This window comes from Leuciscus leuciscus (genome assembly GCF_965113295.1).
Source record: "Leuciscus leuciscus genome assembly, chromosome: 4".
Taxonomy (NCBI): Eukaryota; Metazoa; Chordata; class Actinopteri; order Cypriniformes; family Leuciscidae; genus Leuciscus; species Leuciscus leuciscus.
The window spans coordinates 10,393,489-10,420,854 of record NC_138728.1 but is presented as its reverse complement, the minus strand read 5'-3'; the positions used below and the strand labels follow the sequence as shown (position 1 = coordinate 10,420,854).

General features: G+C 38.7%; 1 protein-coding gene across 3 annotated transcripts; it reads left to right on the top strand.

Moving 5' to 3' along the window:
• The first annotated feature begins 421 nt into the window (after positions 1-421).
• On the top strand, positions 422-27,349 carry net1 (neuroepithelial cell transforming 1). 3 transcript variants are annotated; one of them, XM_082166595.1, is made up of 11 exons: positions 422-658; positions 8,804-8,870; positions 12,696-12,758; positions 23,129-23,404; positions 23,903-23,965; positions 24,153-24,249; positions 24,329-24,405; positions 24,503-24,760; positions 24,856-25,026; positions 25,320-25,506; positions 25,605-27,349. In XM_082166595.1, exons 1-11 carry the CDS (start codon positions 537-539, stop codon positions 26,054-26,056), a joined length of 1,833 nt encoding a protein of 610 aa, XP_082022721.1. In that variant the 5' UTR covers positions 422-536; the 3' UTR covers positions 26,057-27,349. The 3 variants fall into 3 exon arrangements, with proteins under 3 accessions (XP_082022721.1, XP_082022722.1, XP_082022723.1); XM_082166596.1 differs by lacking the exon at positions 422-658 and adding an exon at positions 8,488-8,545 and having other exon boundaries at positions 25,605-27,136; XM_082166597.1 differs by lacking the exons at positions 422-658; positions 8,804-8,870; positions 12,696-12,758 and adding an exon at positions 20,046-20,344 and having other exon boundaries at positions 25,605-27,136.
• Positions 27,350-27,366: the final 17 nt, after the last annotated feature.

The following is a 27,366-nucleotide window of genomic DNA, read 5'->3' as shown; positions in this document are numbered from 1 at the left end:
GTTGTGTTGAGTAATAATGGCTTTAGTGCATGAACAGCAGTGTTCCCTGTTTCGGTTACAATATTGCATGTTTATCTTTATTAGGAATTTTGAATGATTACAATAATATAAAATCATCCAATAACATAAAATCGCCAAAGGGGCGATTTTACACCGTTTTGCTTTAATATGCAAATATCGTTTTTAGGTACTGGTTAGTTTCATTAAAAGAAGTGCAAGAAATTGTGGTTTGTTGTTGGTAAATATAGATGGAACTTAAGAAATAGTAGAATAAAAAATGAGAAACTAATAAAAATAAGAACACGAGACAGCAGGCGCGCAAATGTTTCGTCACTAGTCGCCTTAAATCCCTCCCCTATGCTCACTTGTGATTGGCCGCGATTCCAGATTTCCGCCATATTCAAAATCCGTCCTATCCGTTGATTATCACTTCCTTCCCCCTTTCTATTCACCCCTCGAATTAACTCATTTTGATTGTATTACGTTTTGTATATACAATTTACAGTAGCGTATTCCAGGTCAACTTATTATTTCAAATGGAGGAAACCGACGGATCTCCAGTGGCGATGACTGAGCCGGTGAACGAAAGACCGAAGAGGAACAAGAGAAAAGCGTCGATGGTGGATATGGACGCGTCCCCGGAGCGCAATTTCAAACGGTCAGGATCATATTAGATACTTTGTTGTTCTTGTTATTCATTATTACTTTATATTTCGCACTATTGTGTTCTGCGTAACTTATTCCTTTGCAAATTATCCCACTGTGCAATTGTGCGAACTGTAATGAATGTGGTTATAGAGAACTGTAACTTAGCCGATTGTAATGCATTTAAACTGTTTTATCTATGCATTATAAACAATATCTAAGGAGTTATCCTTTAATATACGACTGAACGGGTGAATATAGATCAATGAGTTTGTTGTGTTTTCAAAGTGGGAAAAACTTCCGCAATAAGTCGACACACAAAAACAAAGCATGACAGCAGGAGAGCTATATTACTGCAATGTTTTATCCTAACACACGGTGGCGCTCATGTCGAACAAAATAAGAGCGATATTCAAGCCACTACATTAGAAATACAGCTCAACCCTCCTAATAGATATTTTTTAAAGCGCACTCTATTTTAAGATTGGTAGATAAAGGCGGCGGCAGTATTTTCAGTCCTCCTCACGGGCGCGGTCAATTGACATCACTTGATCGGCTGTGTAATGCAATTGACTAACTTAGTTGTATAACTGTATAACTACAATACAGTTGTATAACAATATTGTATAACTACAATTTTACTTTGTTTACAATGTTTACAAGCATACAAGTAGATCCAAGCAAGCCCAACAATAAAATAATTTGATAACACAATATAAAAGTAAAAAAAAATAATACTCTGCAACTTTAATAGTATCCAAAGATATTTTTTTCAATAGCCAGCCTATATTTGATTAAAAGGTTCAAATGAATGAATGACTGTCAAATCCTGGTGCATGGCAATTTTACCGACATTATATTGAGGACAACTGATAATGTGTCCAAGGTTCTCTGTATAAATAGATCATGCCAAATATATACAATATATTTCACAAACCCTGAGAAAGCAGACGGGGATGGAAAGCATCAAAATTTGCTTTTATCACAGACTAAAATAACAAGAGTTTATTTTGGCAAAGGGTCCGATTTCTTTCTCTCATGCGTTTTGACTGATTGGAACAAGTCTTTGTGACCCAAATTGCCTCCTAAAAAAAAAAAAACTAAATGGCATGGAAATTATCATTTAACATTTTTTGGAAAATGTGAGCACTACTTGCCACGATGATGCAAAGGCATTAGTATTTGGAGGATATGATGTTCTAAATGGCTTTTAGAATGTTGCTATGTAGCCTAGTTGCCAGGGTGGTTATGAAAACATGATAATCAACATACAATTATTATTGTCGCATTATCAATCCAGCATACCCCTTTTTTTGTTCATATTAAAATGTCTTTAATATGAAATATGAGCCTCTTGTGAAGTATTATTTTTTCATATTTTTTGCCAAAATAAGGTGGTGTGAGCATTACTGAAGGGCGCCCTCGCGCAGAAAGTCCAAATATGCCTTACAGATGCAGATTACATGACGTGCAGCCTTGAAATACCTTTGCAGCGATACTTTGTTAACAAACATCCAGATGCTGCTGAGAGCGATGTTAAGTTGATTAAATATGTGCTGCGCTCTTTCCTCAATAATAAAATAAAAATGACAGCGGTAATATAAATATAAAACAGCAGTAAAGAAAGCATCTGATCATAACGTTGTGGATATGTTTGCACCCGCTCTGCAGTTCACCTGCATCATGTCAACAGATAGTTTGAATATAAAGAATGCTTGAGATTATAGACTATATAGATCTGGCTATGCGTTTGATTTAATCTCTTTTCTTTGCATGACACATTGACATGAACTCTTTCAGTATCATCCTAAATAGCTCTTTCGGCATTATCCTGAACATTGTATAAGCATTCATTTCATGTGTTATTGAACGGTAGAGAGGCTCTCGGGAATGCGTGTAAACATCACATCCTTTGGATTTTCTTAGTGAAACCGTCCTGAGTCCTTCACATAAAAATCCGTCTACTGACTTTCATAGGCAACCTTGGAAGTCAGGGAAGGTCTCGTTTTTTTAAGCTGGTTACACATTGGCAATACAAAAAGCGGTTAATGCACGAGAATTCTTTCATATAGCCCCTGCTTTACAGTGAAACGTTGATACAGTGAAAATGATTCAATGATGCAAACAGTTCATTTCGGCTGTACAGCAGCTCTAAAAGAAAATATTGTCATTGTTCAGCTGAAGTCTGTTCAATGTTGAGTCAGTTCCGTTGTTAAGACCATCAATTATAAATGAGTTCATTTAATCTGTAAAGCAGTTCTGCTGAAAACAGTGATGTCACTGTCCAGCTCAGTTCAGTTCTCATTCAGTAGTGTCAGTGCAATCAAAGAAACAATATTGTTGAATTAAGTGTTACACTGTTAATAATGATTTTTGCCATAATTAATTGATTTAGTAATACTTGCCTTATTATATATGAATTATGAGCAAAAAAAAGAGAAAAGCTCATGACCTGAAAAGCCCACCATAGGTTTTGATGTGGTGTTATGTCACAGAAAAGTGGAACAGACCTTTATTAAATGTCTTGTTTTTGGCCTTGTTTTTTTCTCTCTCTCTCCCAGTAATCCCCAAGGAATTAGTCAACAATATCTTACTTCATTTCATACGCATTGAAAAAACCGATATAGCTGAGATAAGAGCAAGACGTCACTGTTTCACACATAGTGGGATGTCGTGGGTGTTTAAGGCAACCGTTATCCAATTTCAGATTATCTTTTCTCCGAGCCGTTTTGACACTCAAGCCCTTTTCACAGGTTTGTTATATATGATGTCTCATATTTGACAGTGAAAACCACAACAAAGAGAGCTTTTGAAGCCGTATTAGAATGATCTCGATGAGTAAGTGACATATCATTCCTCCAAGGCCTCTCCTTTGTTTGCTACGTAAAGCATGGTGAAACCAAACCTACTTATCTTAACCGGAGTCCTTTCAAGTGTTTTCCCACCTTAACGTCTGTGGGCTTTCTTTTTCACTGACAGAAGGAAAAAAAACACCTGAAACCAATGTTGGCCATTCCCTTAAAACTATTGGATTGTATAGTACACTGTGACTACTTATGACCGCCAAAATTCTGAATAAAAGCATGCAGGAAGTGTAGTTATGTTTATATAAATTCCTACTCGCATCAAATAATCTAAATTGCCAGCGTATCAATGACGTCACCTTGTGAATAGACCAAGTTCCATCTTACATGTTCCCACACTCGTGTCGGATCAGCTGACACTCGAAAGTAATAGTAATGTAATGTTCTTTCGAAGTTCTTAAAACAGGGCAAGCCTCATTTTTGGTGTATTTGTGATTCTGTTACATTACCTATGTGTGTTAGAGTGGTGTGTGTGTTGATGTAACCATGGGGTGTGTGCACTATTTGTTCCGTGTTTGTCATGCCAATGTCCAGCGTTTCACACAACACCTCGGCATTCCAGACATGTTTTAGAAGCAATGCGCACTCACAGGATCCCTACTCAGTTCCTGAAGCTCCCAAACAGCACAGATTTTTGGATGTCTCCCTTATCGGATACACCTGTTTCAGGCCTTGGAGTCTCTGCTATTGAGCTGAAGAGTTGAATAGAATAAGGTATTTGATTATTGAGAGTGTGTTGAGGGCTTCCAGGAACAGGCTTGGGAACCACTGCATAAGGCATTTTACACAATATAGCTACAGGTCATGGCGGGTGTGTTTTGTTCTGCCTTACAGCCTTTACCACAACTATTCAGATCACATTTTTTCTTTAAAAAAAGACAATTTGTTCATTTGAGGAATTCAGTCTTCTCAGCATTTGTATGTAAACCAAATACTGTGATCAATCAATATTTAGGACAATAATATATAAGCACTGCCCGATGGCCCGGGCCAGCGTAAGAAGCGCTCAGGACAGTCGACTGAACTGTCACTTGCCCGATCAGGCTAGTGCTGCATCGTCACAAAAGTTTAGCATTTGCACGTGTTTTAATATAAATATAAAATATAAAAATTCAAGTGCAAGAAGGCACAAAAGAGAACTCAATTCGGTACTCTCTGTGTGAGAAGTTCTGTGCGCAACACACATCCAGAAAGCCGCCTCTCAGACAGCGTGCACATATTGAATTGAGTTCTCTTTCATGTCGTCTTGCACTTGAACGGACAGTCACACAATTATGTCAAAATATCCGTATTGGCGAGTATCCTCATAATCAGTCTGTTATAAGACATAGTGAAGGAAAAGCTGAGAAATAAAACGCACGTCTAACAGTAAATATGGAATCCGTTGAGGTCTTAAAGTGACAGCAGCCTAATAAACCTGCTGCTGTCCGTGTTTTTAATGTTAACACTGCTCTTGACTGAATAACTTTTGTAACTTTAATATGGATTAATCTGTATAAAATTTTTACAGTGAAGACTATGCAGTGTTATTTTACATTTGATTATTCAATTTCTGTACCTGGAAATCTGAAAAGTACTGTTTATCTACTGATCAGTAGAAACAAATTCTTAGCATTGAGCCCTGTAATTCTATTTTTAAATATATGGATCTGGAAATTGTGAATTAAGGCAATTAATTTAGCTGTTTTACATGCAAGCACAAACAGTGCGTGACAAGAGGTTGTGTGGTATGAATTGTATGACTTCACAGCATGTCCCAATATTGGCATGTTACTTTACTGCACACCCAAGTATGTACTTTCCTATAAGTACAGTGTTTTTTGTTGTTGTTGTATCCGTTTAACTTATATGCCGTCTCTACTCGCTATGGTCTATTCCTCATCAGGTCTGCGTGGAATGGAGGACACTCCATCATGGGATTGGCAGCGTCATTTGACCTACAGATTTAGGCTCCTGTTGTCTTTAGCAGCCAAGACCACCCACAGTAGAGTCTTTTTCTAGTGGACACTGATATAGATTCTGTACTCTGTTAACATGCATTGCACTCTGTCTGGTCAGATAATCTCACACCGAGGATCGCCCAGCCTCTTAATATTCTGCTCACTGCTTTTCTTACATTGCATGGTTGTTTTGAAACATCCTCCTGTACAATACACCATCACACAATATTCAATTAAGTTAAATAAGTCACATTTAATAATAATAATTTTTTTATTTTTTTATATAGCGACTTTCCAATACCCAATGTCGCTTTACAAAGGATCAGAACCAAAACTATATGAACGAGTATTTCCTTGAGAACCAGCTTCTCTCGCTTCACACTTACATTCTTTAGATTTATTTTACTCTAATTACCTTTGCTTTCATATGCCACCTGCACTCATTCCCAAGTGACTGAAATATTAGACAACTGACGTAGTTGTATAGAAAGATGGGGGATGCCTGAAGAAACCACATCAGACCAAATAAGAGGAGTTTGCTGAAACATACACATGCCTACACCTCTACCAGGATCGCAACCAGATGACAGTTGTCTTCATATCACAATGAATCATCACTAAAAACAATGGGGAACAAAATGAAGTTTGCCCACACTTAATAAACACTTTAATATAATACACCCCCATATCTGTTATCTAAAAATTAATGCATGAGGATGAGTTATGGTCTGTCAGCCTCCAAGGCAACTTCACTGCACATTAACTTAAATATTATTAACTTATTTTTTGAAATATTATTAAATCTTTAGATCAAAACAAAATGTATTCAGTTTAAAGGTCCCATGACATGAAATTTTCACTTTCTGAGGTTTTTTAACATTAATATGAGTTCCCCTAGCCTGTATATGGTCCCCAAGTTTCAAAAAATTTAAATCGGTGTAAATCGAGCTTTTGCTATCTTTCTCTGCCTTTGAGAAAATGGAGGCTCATACGCGCTGATCTTGAATCTCCTCCTTATGACGTCATAAGGAGGAAATGTTACCTCCCCTGTCTCTGCTTTGCCCGCCCAGAGAATATTTTCCGCCCATGAGAAAATGCGCTAGGAAGTAGGAACGCGCGTGCGCGCGATTTTAGTTTGTCCACAAGAGATATCATGGCTTTTGAGCGAGCGAAGCATAACAATTGCTCAATAATTGGATGTACAAATGAACACCGAAGGGTCAATACAGAGCTGGGCTCGCTGAACGTCTGAAACTAAAGTCTGGATCACTCTCTTTGGCTCAGCTACACACCTCGGACAAGTAAGTCAACTAATGATATATAAGTGTGTTGCTTTACTGTTTATGGTTACCTAGATTTTACACGTAGAATGTGGCTGTAACATTAGCTATGCAGTTTATGTGTGTGAATACACACACTTTAACGCGAGTGTTGTACACGTCTTTGTTATTTGGATAACCGTTTTCCTGTTGGTTATATGGTGCGCGCGATATCCGCATTTCAAGATCGCAGAGCTTGATGTAATTGTAATAAGAAATACAGACGTTACAGATCTCTCGTGAAAAGGCAACAGTAGGTTAGTTAGCTACATGATAATAACTGTAAACCATCCGAATAAAGTACCGTATCCAGACATAATATTTTAAACTAACCATTCGGAAACGTCTTGCTGGAGCCGCTGAGTTGCAACTTCTTCATCTGTTGCTTCTCCATCTGGATCAGATTCTGGGTCAAACTGAAATGCTTGAAAGACTGCGTGTCTTCGTGCCATTGCTATATCCAACGTAAACATGCACGCCACGTTACCGTTGCGCAAGATGGTCAAGGCCACACCCACCCTCCACCTTGCGCTGCCTTTCTCCTCCTCATTAGTATTTAAAGCTATAGACACCGAAACGGCCTGTCTGAAGGAAGCTCATTCTGGGACTGGCTTGTAGTGGCTATAATTCTGCACCGAGGCTGAATTTTTGGAAAGAGATTTCAGATACAGTACTAGGGACCACTAAGGCCTATATTAAAGCCTACAAAAAGTAGCATGTCATGGGACCTTTAATACAATTCTGATTGGTCAATTGCAATGCTCTGATGACAGTTAAAGTGCATAATTGACAGTTGTCCTAGAGAACCGATTTCCTATGTAGTTGTGCTTGTTTTGTATATCACATGGTCTAGCTCTTCTTACATATTTAAGATAAAAATGTCAATATTCCAATGTATTTACTTGCACTACTGTACCGTTCAAAAGGTCAGTACATTTAAAAAAAAAAATTTTACTCAACAAGGACACATTAAATTGATCAAAAGTGAGAGTAAAGATGTAATAGGCCTATATCAGGAAAAAAAATTAAATAATGTTTTCCATATTGGTAACATAAGAAATGTTTCTTGAGCACCAAATCCGCATATTAGAATGATTTCTGAATGATCGTGACACTGAAGTCTGGAGTAATGATTAATTGTAATGATTCTATTTTAAATTGAAATAATATTTTAGTGTATTTGTGATCAAATAAATGAAACCATGGTGATCATAAGAGAATGTTCAAAAACATTTTTTTTTAAAAACTCTTTTTGAACAGTAGTGTATTTATTTGGCAAGTAGCCATTTGAGAGTCACAGGAAGTTACTACATTTTGAATCATTGAATTATGAAAGATCTTTTCTTTAGACTAACATACTGACACATGATTTAGGATAATTCCTTTGTCTGTTTCAACGTTGCTAAAATTACAACAATTTATCACAGGCTTTTTAGAAAAGATTCGGCGGGGCTGTCCCATTATCATAGCTGAAAAAAGCAGCAGCTCTTCTGAAAAAGGAACCCTGGGTATCTTTGCAAACATGACCTCGCTGAGACAGTTGTTACCAATCCCCAAATAAGGGCCCAGTTAACAATGAGGGGCAGAGCATTTGTGAGTAAAAGAGGACATGAAGGATAGAGACTAAAGGAGAGGGCACGTGGTTGAAAGATAACAGAAACTGAGTGTTTTAGTGTGAGTTCGAGAGATCGGGGCTTAGTGACGCTCTCTCTGTATCAGTTCTGCAGACGATGATGCAGTGTCACGGGAGACAGAGCTACACCAGGCTTGGTGTGTGGTACGTACAGGATGTGTCTTTACATTTATGGGCTTTTCTTATGGGCACACTGTTGGGTTACAGGCATACTAATAGATCTACAAGGTTTGGCTGCACGTTCTATGTCATTACTGCACAACCAGAGGTCTGGGTCTGGTTGGATGCTTTGTATTTGTCTGGTTTTCTGTATGAAGAGGGGATTACATTTTTTATTTCAAATGGCTTTTTAAGTGTAATTGTTTTGATAATCTTATTTTTCTTTTGTTTTTCTTGCTGTAGGCCATCTTTGAGACGAGGAAGTTCTTTCACCTTCCTGACACCTGGACCCCAGTGGGACTTCACGCTGGTGAGTAGTTTGACATTCATATTTGTGAATTCAACTGAATGAGTGATTTAAAACGGCATCTCCCACGAATCACAAGACAGACTTGACTCTTAGTTGATTCCAATAAAGTTTGACATTAACATGTTAATGTTATAACACTAATTCTTATACAACATTGGGCAGGATGTAATGATTAAAAAACAGTGAAAACAGCTAAAAAAAGTAGTTAAATCTGTAGATTAATTGATTATCAAAAGAATCATTAGTTGCAGCCTATTTGGCTGAAATAGTACATTTAATTAGATACCATTACCAATACTTTATTGATACTTTTCAATACTGAATGAATTACTAACTAGCATTTCTCTTGATTCGTCCACCATCTTTGGATTAATTGTTTCACTATTCGGCTCATTGTAGTGCATTATAGGATTGCCCTCTCCACAAAGAATAGAATAGAATCTTCTTGGCTGTTTTTTTTTAACAATGTTATACTTTTAATAGCACAAGCAAATTAGACATGACAGGATTGTTTTGGTAAATTCACACTTATTTACAGTATTTCCCAAGTAGGAAAGGTGGTATATTAAATTAAACAATTTTGGCATTTATTCTTGGTTTCTTTTGTAAAAAGTTTGGACTCGCTTTATATTAAGAATGTAACTACTTTGTATTAGTAGTACCTAAACCCAACCTTAAACCTAACTTTACCACAAAATCTGTATTTTACCCGTATTACTCCTTAAGCAGCAAAAGTGTTTTGCAATAAAACACTAGTACACTGCACCTAACAATTGATTTTTGATGTAAATACATAAGTTAAAAGACACCTAAATATAAAGTTTAATATAAAACTTTGTTTTGTATATTGTATCACTCTGGTCTTGCTCTTCTCACATATTTGAGATGAAAATTTCAATATTCCAATGTGTTTACTTGGAATATACACAACAGATGCTTTTGTATTTTAAGTGACGTGAATGCTGTAGCCCCATTAATGGTGCTTTGCTACGGTTCATCAGTTTTCATGCCTCAAAAACTCTTGTAAAACTGAACCCAAAAGGTCATTTTTGTTCAACTTTCCATCCTTTTCTTTTGCGCAAGTGTACTTTCCCCTTGCCCTTTATGAAAATTTTGGCAGATATTGTTTTCCACTCAACCATCACGTTGTCGTCAACTGATGACATCTTAATCCTCACATGGCATCAAGTGCCTCTGGTTCTGCGGATGCACAAATTGCCACTGATAAATTCCCAAGCGTCCAAATTTCCATCAAACTGAACCCAACATAGCCCTCATTCCCACTGAATCAGTTAAGCAGTAAATACAAAGTAGTTTGTGATTGAACACAGAGTAGAGCCCGTTTAGAGCATTCCAAAGTTTATGAAGGCCAAGTGATATGCAATCCATCTCTCATCTGTAGGAAAATGGGGGGGGGGGAGACTGCTTTATCACATGCCAAAACGTTCCTTTGATATGTATTTTTTTATGAATACACACACATTAGCTCATCTAGGGGGCACATGGGCCTCATTAGGCTTCCAGCTCAAGCACCATTATCTCACCTTCAAAACCCTGCAGAGGTAAAAGTATTCCTCCCTCCTTTTATTCCTGCTCAAACCCCTGGAACATGAAAGCAGAGAGTCTTTGTCATTAATGTGGAAGTAGTTCTTCTAGTTAAGGCCGTCTACATGGCCGCAGGGTGTCCGTGATGGTGCAACAACAGATGGATTATGCGGGAAGCGGCCTGCAGAGCTGTGATACTCCCGGATTTCATTTTGACTGCACGTTGTGCCAACATGTGCTGATGACTTCAAGAAATCCGTCTCAGACATAGTAATTTTTTTGTTACACAATTTTTCATGAAGTCTATTGTGTCTACTCCTTCGATGTTTTGATCATCGTTCTGAATCTGATCCAGATGTAGTCTTTGACAAAAAAAAATGTTTGCCCAAAATGTTGCAAAAAAAAACAAAACATTGTTTGTTTAAAAGCAGAAGGGCTGTTCTTCCTTTTGACAAAATACATGTTCAGATATTCAAACTATTAAATATTGTAGGGGCCAAGAAACGTTTGTGAAAATGATCAAAAATGCTGCTGGTGGGTGGCAACTTTTTTCAAAAACGCTGGCGGGGAAAGAGTTAATATCAAGTGACTTACATTTTAGACACAGTATTGACTGTTTTTGCTCTGTTTCAACAAAGTCACAGCTGAATAAAGGTAAAAATACCCATAAAAGGTAAAAATCAATTTCTGTCAAAATGTATTTCTGTCTCTGCTGCAAACTAACCTACTGCACAGAATATGAAGAATATAAAAAAAACTTTAGGAGTCAGTGTCAAGAGTCAGGACTGCAGTGCTAAACCTGCCATGGTACCTGCACAATAACATACTCGGCAAAGTATCGTCTAATTATTGTTATTGACAAAATCCCAGAAAATATTTCACAAATATCATACATCAATATCACACACCACTATCGTAAACTTACAGACCATTAGCTTTTCTCCACGTTCAGATAACACAAAAGTAGCCGCTTATCCGTGTTATCCATTAAAACGTTCAAAACCAAACACCTGTGATTCACTCAGAAGCTCAGCATCTGATTGGCCAGCAATCATTACTGAATTCTAAAACCCTCCAATCAGGGTCTTGATTAATTATCCCCTATCGTCTATGAATGGGGATTTGCTAAATGATAGCTTGTCATTTATTGTTTGTGTGTTTGCTGTGAATGGGCCTGATGTTAAATTAGCCTAATCTACTCATTGCTTCAATGAAACTCGAGGTGAGCTGGCTGCAGTGTTTGGTTTTGATCACGCGACTTTAAATATGCTTTCACCCTATAAGAAAACAATAGGCTCATCAAGACATTACTTCTGTTAGTGGCAGCGACATCAAGAATAGTGGCTTTTCAATTGATACTGGTCTCAAACAAAACCCTAATTGACTTACAAACTGGCCCTGTTGCCAGTGTTGCTTATAATGGTATAAAGCAGATTATGGCCACATTTGAGTTAAAACTACCACACGTTTTTAAATGCGTAGCATACTTGTGATGGATTCAGAACTCACTCTCAATGGGTTGATCAGTCAAGATTTACATGCATTCAAATTCAATCTCCTGCCCTCAAGTTGTGAGTTTAATATTCATATATTTGCCTATTACATAAATAATGATGATAAAGTATTATGATAAAAATAAATTATTATTATAAATTGAATCATTATTACGGTATTATTTGACAAAACAATGTTGTGTCGCTATGACAGAAAATACAATTTTGCATATTCCATGTGGGCCTAGTTACATGGAAGGACTGATGTCTTCTTGGGAGGTTCATTATGCTATAATTCAGCCACTTAAACGGACTGCCTTGAACAGTTTCGTGAAGTGGTTTCTTTTGGGAAAAGTCCAGTAAAGAGAACACAGGCCAATAACAGAGACCCTGAGGGCTCTCGGTGGCCATTGCAGTGCTGCAGAAATGTTTACAACCCCTTCACACCCTGCACACACACTCCACAGGTAGAATTTTCACTAGCCAGATGCCCCACCAGCCCCCGACTCCCACACACAGGTGCTAAAAGGCCTTAGGGATAATGATGTCCTTCCTGAATCTGACTGGACCTCCTTAGGAGCCATTGTAACCCATAATAATACCAACTTTCAGGGCAGCACTTTGCATACTCTCAAGGAAACCAAAAGAAAAGTTTGGAAAAGTTGACAAAAGAATGTCTTCCTTGGTTCCTCTCTCAAAGCCAGAAAGTTTACTTTTTTGTAAGTGTCCCTTTTAGTTTAGATGTGTATTGTGCTACAGATTCTAATAGACTGTTTTCTTTTTGCAGAAACGCAAGCGCAGAGAGAAGGACGATGCGGACGCAGTCAGTCTCTGCAGCTTTGACTTCAAGGTAAGAAAACCAGCAAATCAAAATTGGCTCTGCAAGGCCAGATATAGCACAACGGATTTATCAAAATACACAAATCAAGAGGTCTTGCTTTTTAAATCATTTCCTGAAGTCAGTCTGCATGACTCAAAACAACATTAAAGTCTCATAACAACATCAAGAAAAAAAACTGTCCCCCTCTGTTGTATTTGTCAGCCAAATCAAAGCCATTTTTCACAGTAATCCTAGATTAAATCATTTGTTGTGGCAGTATTCAAAGCCTTTTAACCTTCAACTTGTGGAATTTAATCTTCGAAAATCTTTCCTCTGATAATCCAAAAGGTCATTCCTCCATAACCGTAAACTTTCCATGATTACTGTCAGTAATTATCCTCATTTCAGCAAGGGCTTAATTGAGACGTGCTCCTGTATAAACAGATTATTTTTGTAATTTGACTCCCCGCTGATCTTGACTCCTCTCTGGTTTATTTTCATATTTTTTTCCATCTGAAATGGAAGTTGACTTAATATGCATCCATAGCAACTGAAAATGTTTTTTCAGTTTAGTAAAAGGTCGTACTGAGCACACCCAAATCCTCTGTTTTTGACAGACAGGCGAACAATATAACTGAAATGACTTATCAGTCTTGCACCAACAAGATAAGAGAGCTCTGATTCACCAAAAGCCTTTATGCCTTGAGCAATGGAAAAAAAGATTGGGCAAGGTTATTACACAAAAACAAAATGTATCATCATAGATTTTAAATGATGGAGATATATATATATATATATATATATATATATATATATATATATATATATATATATATATATATATATAGACAAAGGAACACAAGACAACATTGATGAAATTTATCAGTACATCAGTGTATCGGTGTACAATAGCATTATTTTGGACTTTGTAACTTTCATTGTATGGACAAAAACAGTTCATCAAAATATATTATGCGTTTCACTAACGAAAACGTGGTAACACATTAGTTTAGGGTTCAATTCTCACTATTAGCCTGCTATTAGCTCACTATTACTCTGCATGACCTTATTCTACATCCCTTAATCCTACCAATGTCTAAACTATACCTTTCTAACTAGTATAGTGAGAATTGGACCCTAAAGTGTGACCGAAAACATTGAGGAATTAAGCCTCAATTTCTTCAGATCACATTTATGAAATGTTTCAGTCACTTGTCCATTCTGCCCCAAACTATTCTATTGAGTGAACTTGTTTCGCTAGACAGTGCAGTAAACAAAAGTTCCCAACTCCCTTCCCCACAGCACATCTTTGAGAATGCGTGTTGGGGGAGGTGTGGGCTTTGTACCTGTCCTAATGATGGTACCCCTTTTATTGCCCCATGCTTTCCCTTTAGGGCCATGTTCTGATGAAATTACATTGTCATCCTGAGACTGTCAAATTGAGATTTGCCTTCCTTTTCATATTCTGCATAACGTAACTACAGAATTTGCACAATTATGCTGAGAAGTGTCATAATGTTGCCTTTACATGGTTACAGTTCTTTCTCTATGGATTGACTAATTTAGCTAGAAGAATGACCAAACACTTTAGACCAGATTGCGAATGCGATATATTGTTCAAGTCTGTGAGAAAGAGGCTGTACGCGTGTGTGGTATGCGTCCTGACTGTGTTGTGTGTCTGGTCAGAGGGGTGTGTTATTAGTTACCTGCTCTGTTTGGTGGCAACCATCTTTGTTGAGGGTGCATTGACTCAATCAGAGTTGAATATATTTGAGAAACATCAGGATGTTTGTGCCTTTTATCTGTTTTTCTGCAGATGGTGTTTTGGTGGCATGCCAAAGAAACAAAAAAAGAAAAAAAAGTAGATGTATGTAAAATTATGGTTCCACACATTCAGTGAAACCACTATAGTGGTCAAAATGTTGACATTGGTTATTGTGCAAAATAGGTTTTTCTGCAAGTCACATTATAACTTAAGTTTAGATATTATCTGTATGTTGGTCTCATGACTTTTTCTTTCAGTTTCTTCATTTAATAAGAGGATGTTGCCAACTGACTGTTCTCAGGAACATGGGTTGGGTGATATGACCAAAATCTCATATCACTATTCGAGTAATTTTATTTCACCATAATGATATACATCACAGCATAGTTATTTTTGCTTTAAATAAGGTTATGATGATATCACTCTGAAGACAAGTAATAAAAAAAAGAACAAATAAACTAATTACAAGCAATAGGACAAAACTAAAATGTAACAAAAGACACACATGAAATGGACCTGCCTGAAAAATTCAAGCACTAAATAAGAAATACTAGGCTACATGAATTGTATAAAGTAATTTAAATGTATAAAATAAAAATAAAAACTGCATAGTCTTCAGTGTAAATACATTTTTTTCTTATTAAAGTTACAAAAGTGATTCAGTCAGGAGCAGTTTCTCTTTATCTTTTGTTGTTTGATTAACTTTAAGAACACTTTGCTGTCACTGCTTTCACTTTAAGAACGTATGCACTGATCTAATATACTGATACACATGCGCTTTTTCTCGACCGTTTACGTTCACTTAAGACAAATTACTGTTTACGAGGATACTCGCTAAGACAAGCATTATAGGCCGTGAGACAGAGGGTTGATCGGTACCATTTTGAGGGATTAAACCGCATGGTGATTTTTGTGTAGGTATATGACCCTGTATTTGAAAAATGTGTGATAGCATTAGATTCAAGGTAGTTTTTGGTTACGGAGGACGATTTTCAAACATATGTCAAGAAAAAGGATAAATGAAATTTGACTTGGTGGCATTTTATGATAATGTCTGTCTAATGCCAGAGATTTGCCACATTGTTGCTTTATTAATGAGGTATTGAGGAAACATCCTTTTCCATGTTGAAGTGGATAGCACCACCACTAAGCCTGAAACAGCATAAAACATTTGATTATCACACCTCCAGAAAAGTACTTGCACAAAATTCTCAAGTAGAATTCCGTGAAAAAGTCCAAATCAGAAAAAGCATGGGATCAAAACACAAAACAAAACAGCCATATCACCATAAACTGTTGTTCAATAGAATGATTTTTTAAAAACGATTTTCAACTCAAAGTTTCTCAGCGCCCCAGAGGCCTAGAAAGGTGGTTGACACATCATTTTAAAGCCCCGACACTGCATCTTCCAATGCAAAAAAAAAACCACAAGTCTCTATCACATCGGGTTCCAGAAAAATACAACCATTCACCTAATCGATCTGGTAGAGCTCGTTTTTTTTAAGAATACACAGCAAATTATAATGATGGACAGGTGATTACCTACTCAATTTCTGAAAAGCCACTGAATTTTGGTTCTGTTATTGATGGTCTTCAAGATCCTACACTCTGCAAAAGAAGAGAACAACCGTTTGGATTATAGAAGCATTTTTCTCTCTTGTAGTCACTGAACACCTTACCTTGAGATAGGATGATATAAGTGTTGATTTCTCATGAAAGCTACCATGGATCGGATGCTATCACACATTTTCCAACACTAGAGATGTGTACCTTCATGAAAATCAAAAAGAAATGTAATCCCTCAAAATGGTACCGGTAGCCCAAATTTGGGGTCCCGTCTCATGGCCCATTAAGACACATTTGACCGTTCAAAATCAATTAGGTGGCAAAAAGAACTGTCAAAACACAGCGCTCAGAAATAATCTCAGACATTCGGCGCATATACAGAAATTAGCTCTTTTGCTGCTAATGCTAGTGCTGCTAATTGCGCTTCAATGGTTTAAAAAGGTTTTAAAGTGCATGCAAATGGGAAGGTTTCGTGACGGCACAGCACTGCAACATCATTTGAATGTGTAACCGTGATAGAGACGATAGTCCAAAATCTCTACCAGTTGACAAATTTCTACCGGTTAATCGTGTCTACTGGTATATCACCCATGCATAGTTCCAAACGGAACACAAAAAGATGTTTTGATGAATGTAGTTTGCTCTTTTCTATGCAATTACAAAGGAGACTGGTGCTTTCTTGCTTCAGAAAGGATGCAATCATCATCATCAAACTTTGATACTACAAGACTTTTTAGTTTAGCATATACTGTGTTTTAGAGCAGCTCAGTTCACAGTGAATGCAGCTACCTCCATCTCGGCATGTGCTGTGAGTTTAATATTAGAGGTCGACCGATAGTGGATTATAACGATAACTGGGTTGGCCCTCGCTGGCCGATAACAGATTAAATCAACCCATAGTTTTTTAAATGGATACTGAATAAAAACAAACATAACATAAAATAGTGCTGGACTTTATTACAAAAGTTGAAAAACAGTACTGAACCATGAAAATGTACTGTACTTTTTAAATATAAAAAAGAATTACACCTTGATCACTCATGTTAGTGAATGTGTATTAGCTAATGTTAGGTGAAACTTTAAAAAGCAAAAATGTATTAGTAAATGATACAATGAACAATACTTTTATTAACCTAAGTTAATGTTAGAAATGGACTCCTATTGTAAAGTGCTTCTATTTTAGAACACTATTATCTAATCAAAATAACAAAATATGTATTACAGTGACAAAAAAAAATGCATTTCTGATTTATGTTTCTGTCAGCTGCATGACAATATAGTTTGCTTTTTCACGTCACTAGCTTTAAACTTGACTGCATAACAAATGCATAAAAGTGACCAGTTGGATATAAAAGTAATGAAAATAGATGGTAATCGTGACATTAAACATTTGGTTCTGGTTTGCGTGTACTTTTGTCACATTGTTTTAACCGCTTGAGGTACTAATGTTAGCATCCTCTCAGCCTCGACGGCAAACACACTGCTGTTCTCCACTAATGCAACAGTCAACAAATGTATTACTTTATAATATGAAAACATTTACTGTAGCGTACTGTATAACATACCGTTTTCCTCCAAAATAAAAGCTAAAGGGTTTCTTTCAATTGAAGAAATTAGGACAAAAGTATTGTAATTTCCCTACTGTAAAGTAAAATAATATACTTATTTTATTCCATTTCCATGCATTTGTTTTAAATAAAATACTTCTTTATTATTTTATTAATATTCTTAAATACTTCTATTATAATATTCTTATTGTTTGGCTTCATAAAACACCAAATATAGATTTAAACTACATCACAACTAAAAAAAGAGGTTTGACAAGAGAGTCCACAATAAAGTCCAGGTACAAGTCAAAGATTTTATACTCTGTTGGGTTTGAGGCTCTTAATTTTGAACTCTCAAAGTGCACCAGATGCATTTAACTTAAATGTACAAAAATGTATTTCCGGAGGGGATGGGGCATAGAGGGACCAAGTCTCTCAGAATCCTGTAGGAAACCATCATGGATGATTATATTTCGTAAAGAAAAAGATGAATAAGAACACAGGATGAATGAAGAAGGGGGCATGAAGTGATAACAGTAAATGATAGTGATTCCAGCGTAAAACAGTTGGTGTTCATGTGTATACACCTACACACTCAGACGTAACGGGCATCTACAGGCTTGTCTTGTAACCACACCTTTGTTATAGTGGATGAATTTTGATACCTTTACAGATAAAATTTCCTCCTCCACTGATGAGAAATTGGAAGCTTTCAAAGAACAAGTCACCCAGGCTGCAGTGCCATTGAATTATCCACCAGGGGGCAGCACTATGATCCACTGCACACCTTTCCGGTTGCTGCCTATTCATCTGAGGTTTATCAGATTTCCCCGTCAGGCATGCTCACACACGGCCCACATAAGTGAGTCACTCTTGTGTGATGGTGTTTAGCACTAAAGGAGGAGTGCTGTGTTTGTGCTTCACACCCAGATGTCGAGGTGTTAGCCCGCAGGGGGTGCAGGCCGAGCCGCGCTTTCATGCAATATGGCTGCCACACCTCTCATCAAAACACACCGAGAACAGTATGAAAGTGTCTCCCCATGGGATGAGTAACGAAGGAACCCTATTATTGACTTCACTCATACTGATATTCAACTTTCAACTATACATATGTTCATTTTTTGTGCACAACTGTTGTGGTGCAGTACTGATTAGTCATAATTAAACAATTTATTTAATTCATTTAATAAATATTACATTGTTAAAATTATATCTTTGTTCAATCTCTTCACTTTTTGGAGATAGACACAGATTTGTTATGAACATAGTTATCGAGTAATGTTTTGAATATTAGAAAAAAGTGTTAACTAAATGTAAGCCTCATTAGCAAATAACTGCTTCCGTTTGACTCGTCCACTGAGTGGAAAGTGTCCTGATCCAAACACACTAATGCATGTCCTGTTTCACACTCTTGTATTGACACAGGAGGGTAAGCTTAGAGTCTGCACATCGTTCATCTCCATTTGCTTAACACGCGCACCCCAATGCTTTCACACATTTTCACACAAATCTCTATTAAAACCCACTGACACATCATGCTAGTCCATTTGCGTAGCTAAAGTTATTACCACTGCTGACCGTGTGGGAAGGTAGCAGTAAAAGTTTTGGGTCTGTAGTGAACCATATTCCTTGGTCACACAAATGTGGAGATCAACGGGTGTGCGGTTTTGCATACGCTGAGAAAAATAGACTGAGAAAAGCAGCTTTTGTTAAGCAGGATGTGTTTACGGCGTGGTCTGGGCCAGTTTCTGGTTTGGACCGCTGAAACTTTGAGACCCATCAGACCTTCCCACACACCTCCAATACACAGATAGCCACAAGTGTGACCCCCTCAGCCCTGATTGATATTGTAATTGATCATCCCCCTCCCCTGCTGATGAGTGGGTGATAACGATCCAGGTCTTCATTAGGCAGATCTCAAAGCAAATATGCCTGTACTTTACACCCTTCATGCAACTCAAAGACATACATAAACCAATCCACATTGCATAGTGAAAGCAAGTCTGTTTCTATTAGCAAAAAAAACTTATTCCCATTTCATCTTGAAACTTGTACTGCAAACTGGGGAATCTGTGAGGTTTTAGTTGGTTTATTTGTTTGTTTTGAGGTCCAAAATTACTTTAATACTTAATTTTTTAGTTGGTTTATTTGTTTGTTTTGAGGTCCAAAATTACTTTAATACTTAAAAAATTACAGTTTAAGTCATAATATTTTAAAGGCAGAATTTTATGGACAGTAACATTGACACTACTGAAATGTAGAAACATAGTATCTAGAAGGCAAATTTTAGCTTTGTTGATGTGAGGTAGCAGAGAGTCAGGTTTCTCAGACTTTGTCTGTTCAGAGTAATTTGCATACCCCCAACTCTTTCCTCTTGCCATTGGTGAGTTTATAGTGACTCCGCCCTTTTAAAACTCTGTATATAAGCACTCCCTACCTCTCACATCCCTAGAACAAAGTTAGAGCACACACACCAAGAGTGTGTTTAGAAGTTAGAAAGCTCCGCTTAGGCGGACAATCACGAGTTGGGGGGGACGTTGAGGTTTTTAGACCTCATGTTACATCACGTTTTTATTTAAGAATCACTTGTGGATTATTGCCAACCCTTGGAAATAACAGAAACCAACCAGTGGATTTTATTGAAAGAAATGGTGGCTTACGATGAACCTTGTGTGGTACCTATCAAACGGACTTTACAGAAGATAGACTATCAGAACCAGATTTACAAAGAACTAGAGGTGAGACCAAAAGACAAATTAATCACAAATGCTGCCCTGTTGTTTCTTTTGCTCTTTGTTTTGCTTGATAAAAGCATGTTTGAGTTTCTACACTTTCTTTATCAGCCAAGTCAGAACCTTGCCCTGTTGTTATCTTGTACGCACACTGGCCTTTAAAGGAGTAAAAACCACAGGTGTGTTTCTCAAGAGTGTGTGTTTGGTGGGGCAGGAGCTGAGTGAGTGAGTGCTCTGCAAATCAATGAGGCTAAAGGTCAACTAAAGTAGTCATTGAATTACTGGATTACATTTGAACAGTTGTAAAAAAAAAATTAAATTGTCTTGCCCATTGTGGTGGCTAAATATGCATACAGGACGTTTAAAGTCTGTGTGTTTGGTCGTACAACTGAGCAGAAGTTTCACATCTTTACTAATGGTTTGAGGGACCCTTCAGGGCTTTTTTTTTTTTTTTTTGAAGGTGTGAGCATGCAAAGATTTAAGAGCATTCTAGATGTCTGAAAGCAGTCACATTCTGTAGCCCAGGTATGCTTGAGCCATGCTCTGAGCATTTAGAAATGTATTCAAGACCCAGAAAGAGGCTATAATCTTACTTCTCTTCAGCAGACTGCTAGACCTATTTGCGGTTTCAACTCTGATTCGGAAGTGGCCACAGAAAGGGTTGAGTTGTCGGGAAGGCTAAAGCAGAAGTAGCAAATTATGAATGAATCAGGACATTTTTAGGAAGTTGTGGCTCAAAGCTGAGGGACTTTACTTTAGTCACAACAATAGTTTATTTGGTTCCCTCCAATAAATCACATGCATTACCTATGCCAGGTAATCAAACAATACATTTTATTTGTATGGCTTGCCAGTAAGGATTTAAATAATCTAATCCGTCCATCAGAGGGATTTTGAAGAAAGAACAGAAACAATACCATAGAATTCCATTGTTTTTATGTACAGCTAATTATAATGTTTTAAGACTCCTTAAAACCGTACTCTTAAAAAGGAAACCTAATTTTTTTTATTACATTTTTTACCTTTGAGGTAAATCATCCCCAAAGGGAGATTTTATCACATTTAGCTTCTAGTGACAATTTTGTCTCCAAAGTTTAGCTAAACAAACAAAATTTTACACAGCAGTGGTCTAAACTTTAGTTCCTGTGGGGGAGGCTTCCTCCTGCTATGTTCTCCCATTCCAACTCTCCAGGGGGGTCCCTAAAAAGTCCACACAACCTGAAATAGCCACACTATCAGTCTATCTGTCTGTCTACATGTTGCTTTTTCCACACGATGATCTGTAATTTTAAGAAAAGAGAGAACAAAAGTGTTTGTTATTGCAGGGATTCCCCAAACAGCAGGAAGAGCACAATGGGCAGCAGCAACGCTCTGATTATTTGCGTAAAGCCACTAATCGCTCACACAGGTACTGCTGTGGTCTTTTGAATTTAGTGTTTAGTTAGAACGCAGAGTATGCAGTCTGTCTCCCAACATCTTGTGTTTTTGGCCACCGTTGGAGAAGGTTCAGATGTGGTCTTCATGTTTATTTGCATGATATGTTACAGCGGAAGAAGGACAGGCGGGCAGAACTGTGCGGCCAAGTTCAGTTGGGCTTGGGCCACAGTTGCAGTTCCCACTTAAGTGAAGTCGTAGATCTGCTCGGCAGCTGTCTCCGCCATTCAGTGGAATGGTGTGGTTTCACTTTGCCAAGATGAGAACAACACATCCCTTTTAATATACTTTCAGCAGCTGGAAAACCATCCAGCACTGGAAAATCTATTGAAATGTGCATTTTAAAAAGTGCCAAGTACATAGTGCTTTTTGTCCCTGCCGCTGGAAAGACACAAACACTTTTTGACGACAAAGCTCACATTGTTCCAGGAACGGTAGAAGTTTTTTTCAGTCAGATCTCTCGAGTGAGTGTAGGATCAACGTCTCAGATCTGTTTTGCTTTGATCCCCCCTCCTCTCAGGTCTGTTGAGGTTGGCTGGAGGCCCAGTCATTATGGATGTAGGGTTTGAGAGTGCTCACCTCCCCCTCATCCAGGGGGTTCAGGTGCGCCTGTATCTCTCACGCGAGGGCTACAGGGCCTGCCTCAACACGAAACCATAAACAGCTCTTAATGGAAGAAAGGAAAGAGAAGAGGGGGTAGAGTGCTGCCTGTTTACAAGGCCTGGGTCAAATCCGTAACTTACCATGGTGGTCCCTCTGACCCAAATAAATACACACAACCAATGTTGTCAAACTCCCCCTTGAAAGAGCAAATGTATCTATTAAGTGCTCTGATTTGGAGACCTGTTTGCTATAGTTGGGCCATGATGTCGAATGTGTGCGTGGGTCATCAGCGTGGGACAGCTGACTGGAGTCTCCTACATTCCAGTCATGCCTCTTGAACCCTGGGTGTCCAGGGCTGCAGTCAGAGAGGGTTTTGTTCGTGTTTGTATGCGTGTATGTGTGTGTATATATATTGAGAGAGAGAGAGAGAGAATTTTTTGCTGAGAGGGTTAATCTCACTTGATGGGCATAACAGCTGCTAACTCAAGAGGTTGGAACTTCCGCCTAGCTGTCTGTCGCCCAGGAAACACCAATCAACCTGACCTGCAGATGACCCCTTCATAACCGCACCAGTGAGGAGTTTATCCTGTGAATTATACGATAGCCTCTATTTAAGTGAGGCGGCAACTTGTGGTCTCAACTTTAGCCTTCTTGTATTGGCAGTTGTGCATTTAATGAAGCACTAAGGAATCTGTTGTGGTCCGTAGGGGGTGATTAAGTTTTAACGTTTATTTTCATCCATGTGTCTCATAGGAACCCTGTACCAAGCGTGTGAGGCCTCTTGGCCGAGTGACCTCGCTGGCGAACCTCATCTCTCCCGCGAAGAATGGGGCCGTCCGACGCTTCGGCCAGACCCTCCAGGCCTCGTTCCGGGGTGATGGGCGGTCTCCGGGCGTGCCCCAGCAGAAGCCTTGCAGCAAAGCCGCAGCTCCCACACCACCCAAACGCCGCAACAGCACGCTCTGGTCCGAGACTCTGGACGTCCACCAGAAAGGAACCTTTTCCACCAAAGAGATTAAGAGACAAGAGGTGAGTACAGACGGAACTACGGAATCCAGACAGCACTGTAAAACCTAGACTATTAAATCCACTCTTAGTCTCCCTGCCAGACGCTACTGAATCAGGCCAGTGAGACTTATGAAACCCAAAGGGCCTGGGGCTTGGAAAGTGCCCTGTTCCTTTTCTCCCTCTGTTTTTATTCTCCATCGCTCTACCACTCTCATTCTGGCTGTGTTTTTTTTGGCGTGTGTTCTTAACACGCAATGGAATGGAGCGGAGAGAGTCTGGCTGTATTTTGCAGTCTCAGAGTCAGACGTACAGTGCTAACATAGACTGGCTGGTCTGACGCACAAAGCCTCCACCTCTCATTCACAACTAGACTTAGTAATCAGACATTACAGCAAACTGTGAGCCCCTCAAATATTTCCCACCAAGGAGAGAATCTGATTGATATGTAGGGACTTGACTAAAATACCTGAACTATCTTCTTCGTTTTGAATGTGACCATTTTGTTTACTGTCTCTCCAGGCAATTTTTGAGCTGTCTCGAGGAGAACAGGACCTGATTGAAGACCTCAAGTTAGCCCGAAAGGTTTGTACATTTCGATTTTTGGTTGGAACATTTAAAGCAAATAGACCAAATAAGTTCTTGGCTGTGCTTTCAGAGTTAGACATATTGGCTGGCTTCCTTCCTCCATTTATAGCCAAAAATGTCTCTCTCTTTAAAATTAGAGGCTGTAGCTATTATTTACAAAAAAATTTTTCATTTGTGTGTCCAGGCGTACCATGATCCCATGCTGAAACTTTCTATCATGTCTGAGGAGGAGCTGACAGCCATCTTTGGAGACTTGGATGCTTATATTCCTCTTCATGAAGGTAGATATCTTAACCGGACATCTTATTTTAGCATAAATGATAGCGACAAGTAGTGCTAACTTATTCTTTACCCAATCAGATCTTCTCGCTCAGTTGGCGAAGGCCACAGGCCGAGATGGCACAGTGGGACAGATCGGCAAGATTGTTGTGAACTGGGTAAGCATCTTTTTGCTGTCATTATATTAATATGAAATGCACATGAATTGTTGAGCATTGTAAGAGTGTTAAGACTAACTCCCGCTTTCCTCCACAGTTGCCCGGGTTAAATGCGTACAGGGATTATTGCAGTAACCAGTTAGCCGCAAAAGCCTTGCTTGACCAGAAGAAACAAGACCCAAGAGTTCAGGACTTCTTACAGCGCTGCCTTGAGTCACCTTTCAGCAGGAAACTAGACTTGTGGAGCTTCTTGGACATCCCTCGTTCACGATTGGTCAAATACCCCCTTCTTCTGAAAGAGATTTTAAGACACACACCATCAGACCATCCAGACACAGCAAGCCTTGAGCAGGCGGTAAGTACAAACACACATCTAGCAACTGTAGGCTTTCAAATTGAGTCGTTTAAGTGACATTTGGTGTTAATGCTGCCTTTGTTTCTCTTTTCCAGATAAGCATTATTCAGGCTGTGTTGGCTGACATCAACATGAAGAAAGGAGAGTCAGAATGTCAATACTATATCGATAAGCTGGAATATTTGGATGATAGACAGAAAGACCCACGCATAGAGCAGTGCAAAAGCCTGCTTTGCCATGGTGAACTTCGCAACAAAAGTGGCACGGTGAGTTTGTCTTTCACACAAACACACCCATAACAGCCTGAACCGCGGGGGGCAAATCATTTCTGTCTTTCATTTTCTGGAAATATAAACACCAAAGACACCATATTCCAAATAAGGCCATCATAGGGAAGGAATTGGCTCCCTTTATCTCTCAAACACATGACACAATGATAGGGGAATCTTTGAGAGTGCCAGGGGAGAAAACGGTTAATACTTGCAAATCAGTCCAACATGTCAATAACCAGACCTCTCTTTTTCCTTTGCCTTCTTTTCTCCTCCATTCTTCTCCTTAGAAGTTGCATGTTTTTCTGTTCACGGAGGTTCTGATCTTGACCCGGCCTGTGACACGGAATGACCGGCATTGTTTCCAAGTGTACCGTCAGCCAATCCCGGTGCAGGATCTCGTATTGGAAGACCTGCAGGACGGAGACGTTCGCATGGGTGGCTCATTCCGAGGGGCCTTTAGTAATGCAGATAAAGGTAAGGTTAATGCCTCTCAGTGTCAGGCTGATCACATCATTTCCTTTATTATTCCATTACTTTTGCTCATTTGAGTCTCTCTTCCCCCCCCCCAATAGCCAAGAACATCTTCCGGGTGCGCTTCCAGGACTCATCTCAGGGTCAGTCCCACACACTGCAGGTCAATGACATCTTCCACAAGCAACAGTGGCTCAACTGCCTCCGCAGCGCCATGTCAACCCAGAAAGATTCACCGCTCCCTGAGAATGAATCCATGTCCACCCCAGCCAGTACCGACATTTGTGCCAAACGGCGCTCGTCTACAGTCTCCGCCATCATCCATATGGAAGAGATGGATGAGAACTGTCCGCGGGCCGCAGTTTCCGCCCCTTCCTCCCCCAGCTCCGAGGAGCCCCCCAGCCCCACTCCCTCTGCAACCTCCACCCTCTCCTCGTCCTCTTCCTCGTCCTCTTCATCATCTTCGATTTCCGGCCCCTTCCTGCCTCGCAAATCTAAAAAGGACAAGCGTTCACTCTGCTCGCTGGGAAAGAGGAAGGAGACCATGGTGTAAAGACTTAGATGGAGTGGCACCATGCGGAGGACTTGTATTTATGTGTGTGTAAAGACTGTTTCTACAGCAGTGTTTTTTGTGTTACTGTCCACAATGGCAGCTATTATTACCAAATCCCTCCCCCAAAAACCCTCCTAGGTCCACGTGGGCCACACCAGTACCAGAAAGACAGTATTTGTGAGGCGATTGTGTGAATCTCAAGGGATTGAAGATTGAAGACATCCCTCACACTTTAAATAACCATGTTGATTTGTGTGAAAGCGCAAGATCACGCATCTAGTCTTGTTTACTGTTAGTGTGGTCATTTTTTGTTGTTTATTTTATTAATATTGATTTTTTTTTTGTAATTAAAGTTATACTTTTTTAAACTTCAATAAGATATTTACTGTAGCTCTTTTTTGTTTTTATTAAAAGCACTGTGTTTAGCTTTTAGAAGGGAAGAATACCCACTGAGAAAAGAGATGAAAGTAATGAATACTTTGTAAAAGTCTGATTCATAGCTCTACTGGAAGGCAAGTCTTACAAGTACATTCCCATTAAACGGATATTTTATCAGTTCCATTTTATATTTATATCAGATGGTATAATTTATCAAGAAAAAATGCTATGTTCGCTATCAATATGATTTTAGTTTCCAATTGGAAAATTTGATATTTTGTAAATGCAAAAATCAAACCTGAGCCATATTTTTTTCCACCCCCCAAAATGATGGATGAATATTACAATGTAGCATCTTGCATGGAGCTTTACTTGTTGAGTCCTGCCTGTATTATCATGAGGGCCCAGTGCATGTACATGCTTGTCGAAGCAGAAAGTTGACGTAGAACTGAGTCGCGTAGAATAGAACTTGAATGTTGAATGAGGGCTTGAGAAATGTTGATATGATATTTAGAAGGAAACTTTGGAATAGAGTTGGATACGACTAGGTGGACTTGATGATTGGCGCTACTCTATATTAGCAACCATCCATGGACCATGGGTTTGCTGTCATTTTTATTTTGTAGTGTCTTCATGAAGTAGACGGTTTGATACACTGGTAAAAAGCCAAGATGTTGTTTTGAGAAGGAAAGATGAAAAGTATGTTTAAGAAAATGAACTGTTAAAGAAGGTTAAAGAATGTTATGAAAATGTAATGTCTATAAAAGTTTGTAAACAAGAAGATTGGATGTACGATATTGAGAGGGACTGTGGTGGCCTGTATGTACAGTATGTGGTGGCCTGTATGTACAGTATGTGGTGTAAAAATCAACTATTAAGAACAATAAAGGTCTGTGTAAGATTTGCAACTGACAAGAGTTTCTTCTCTTTCT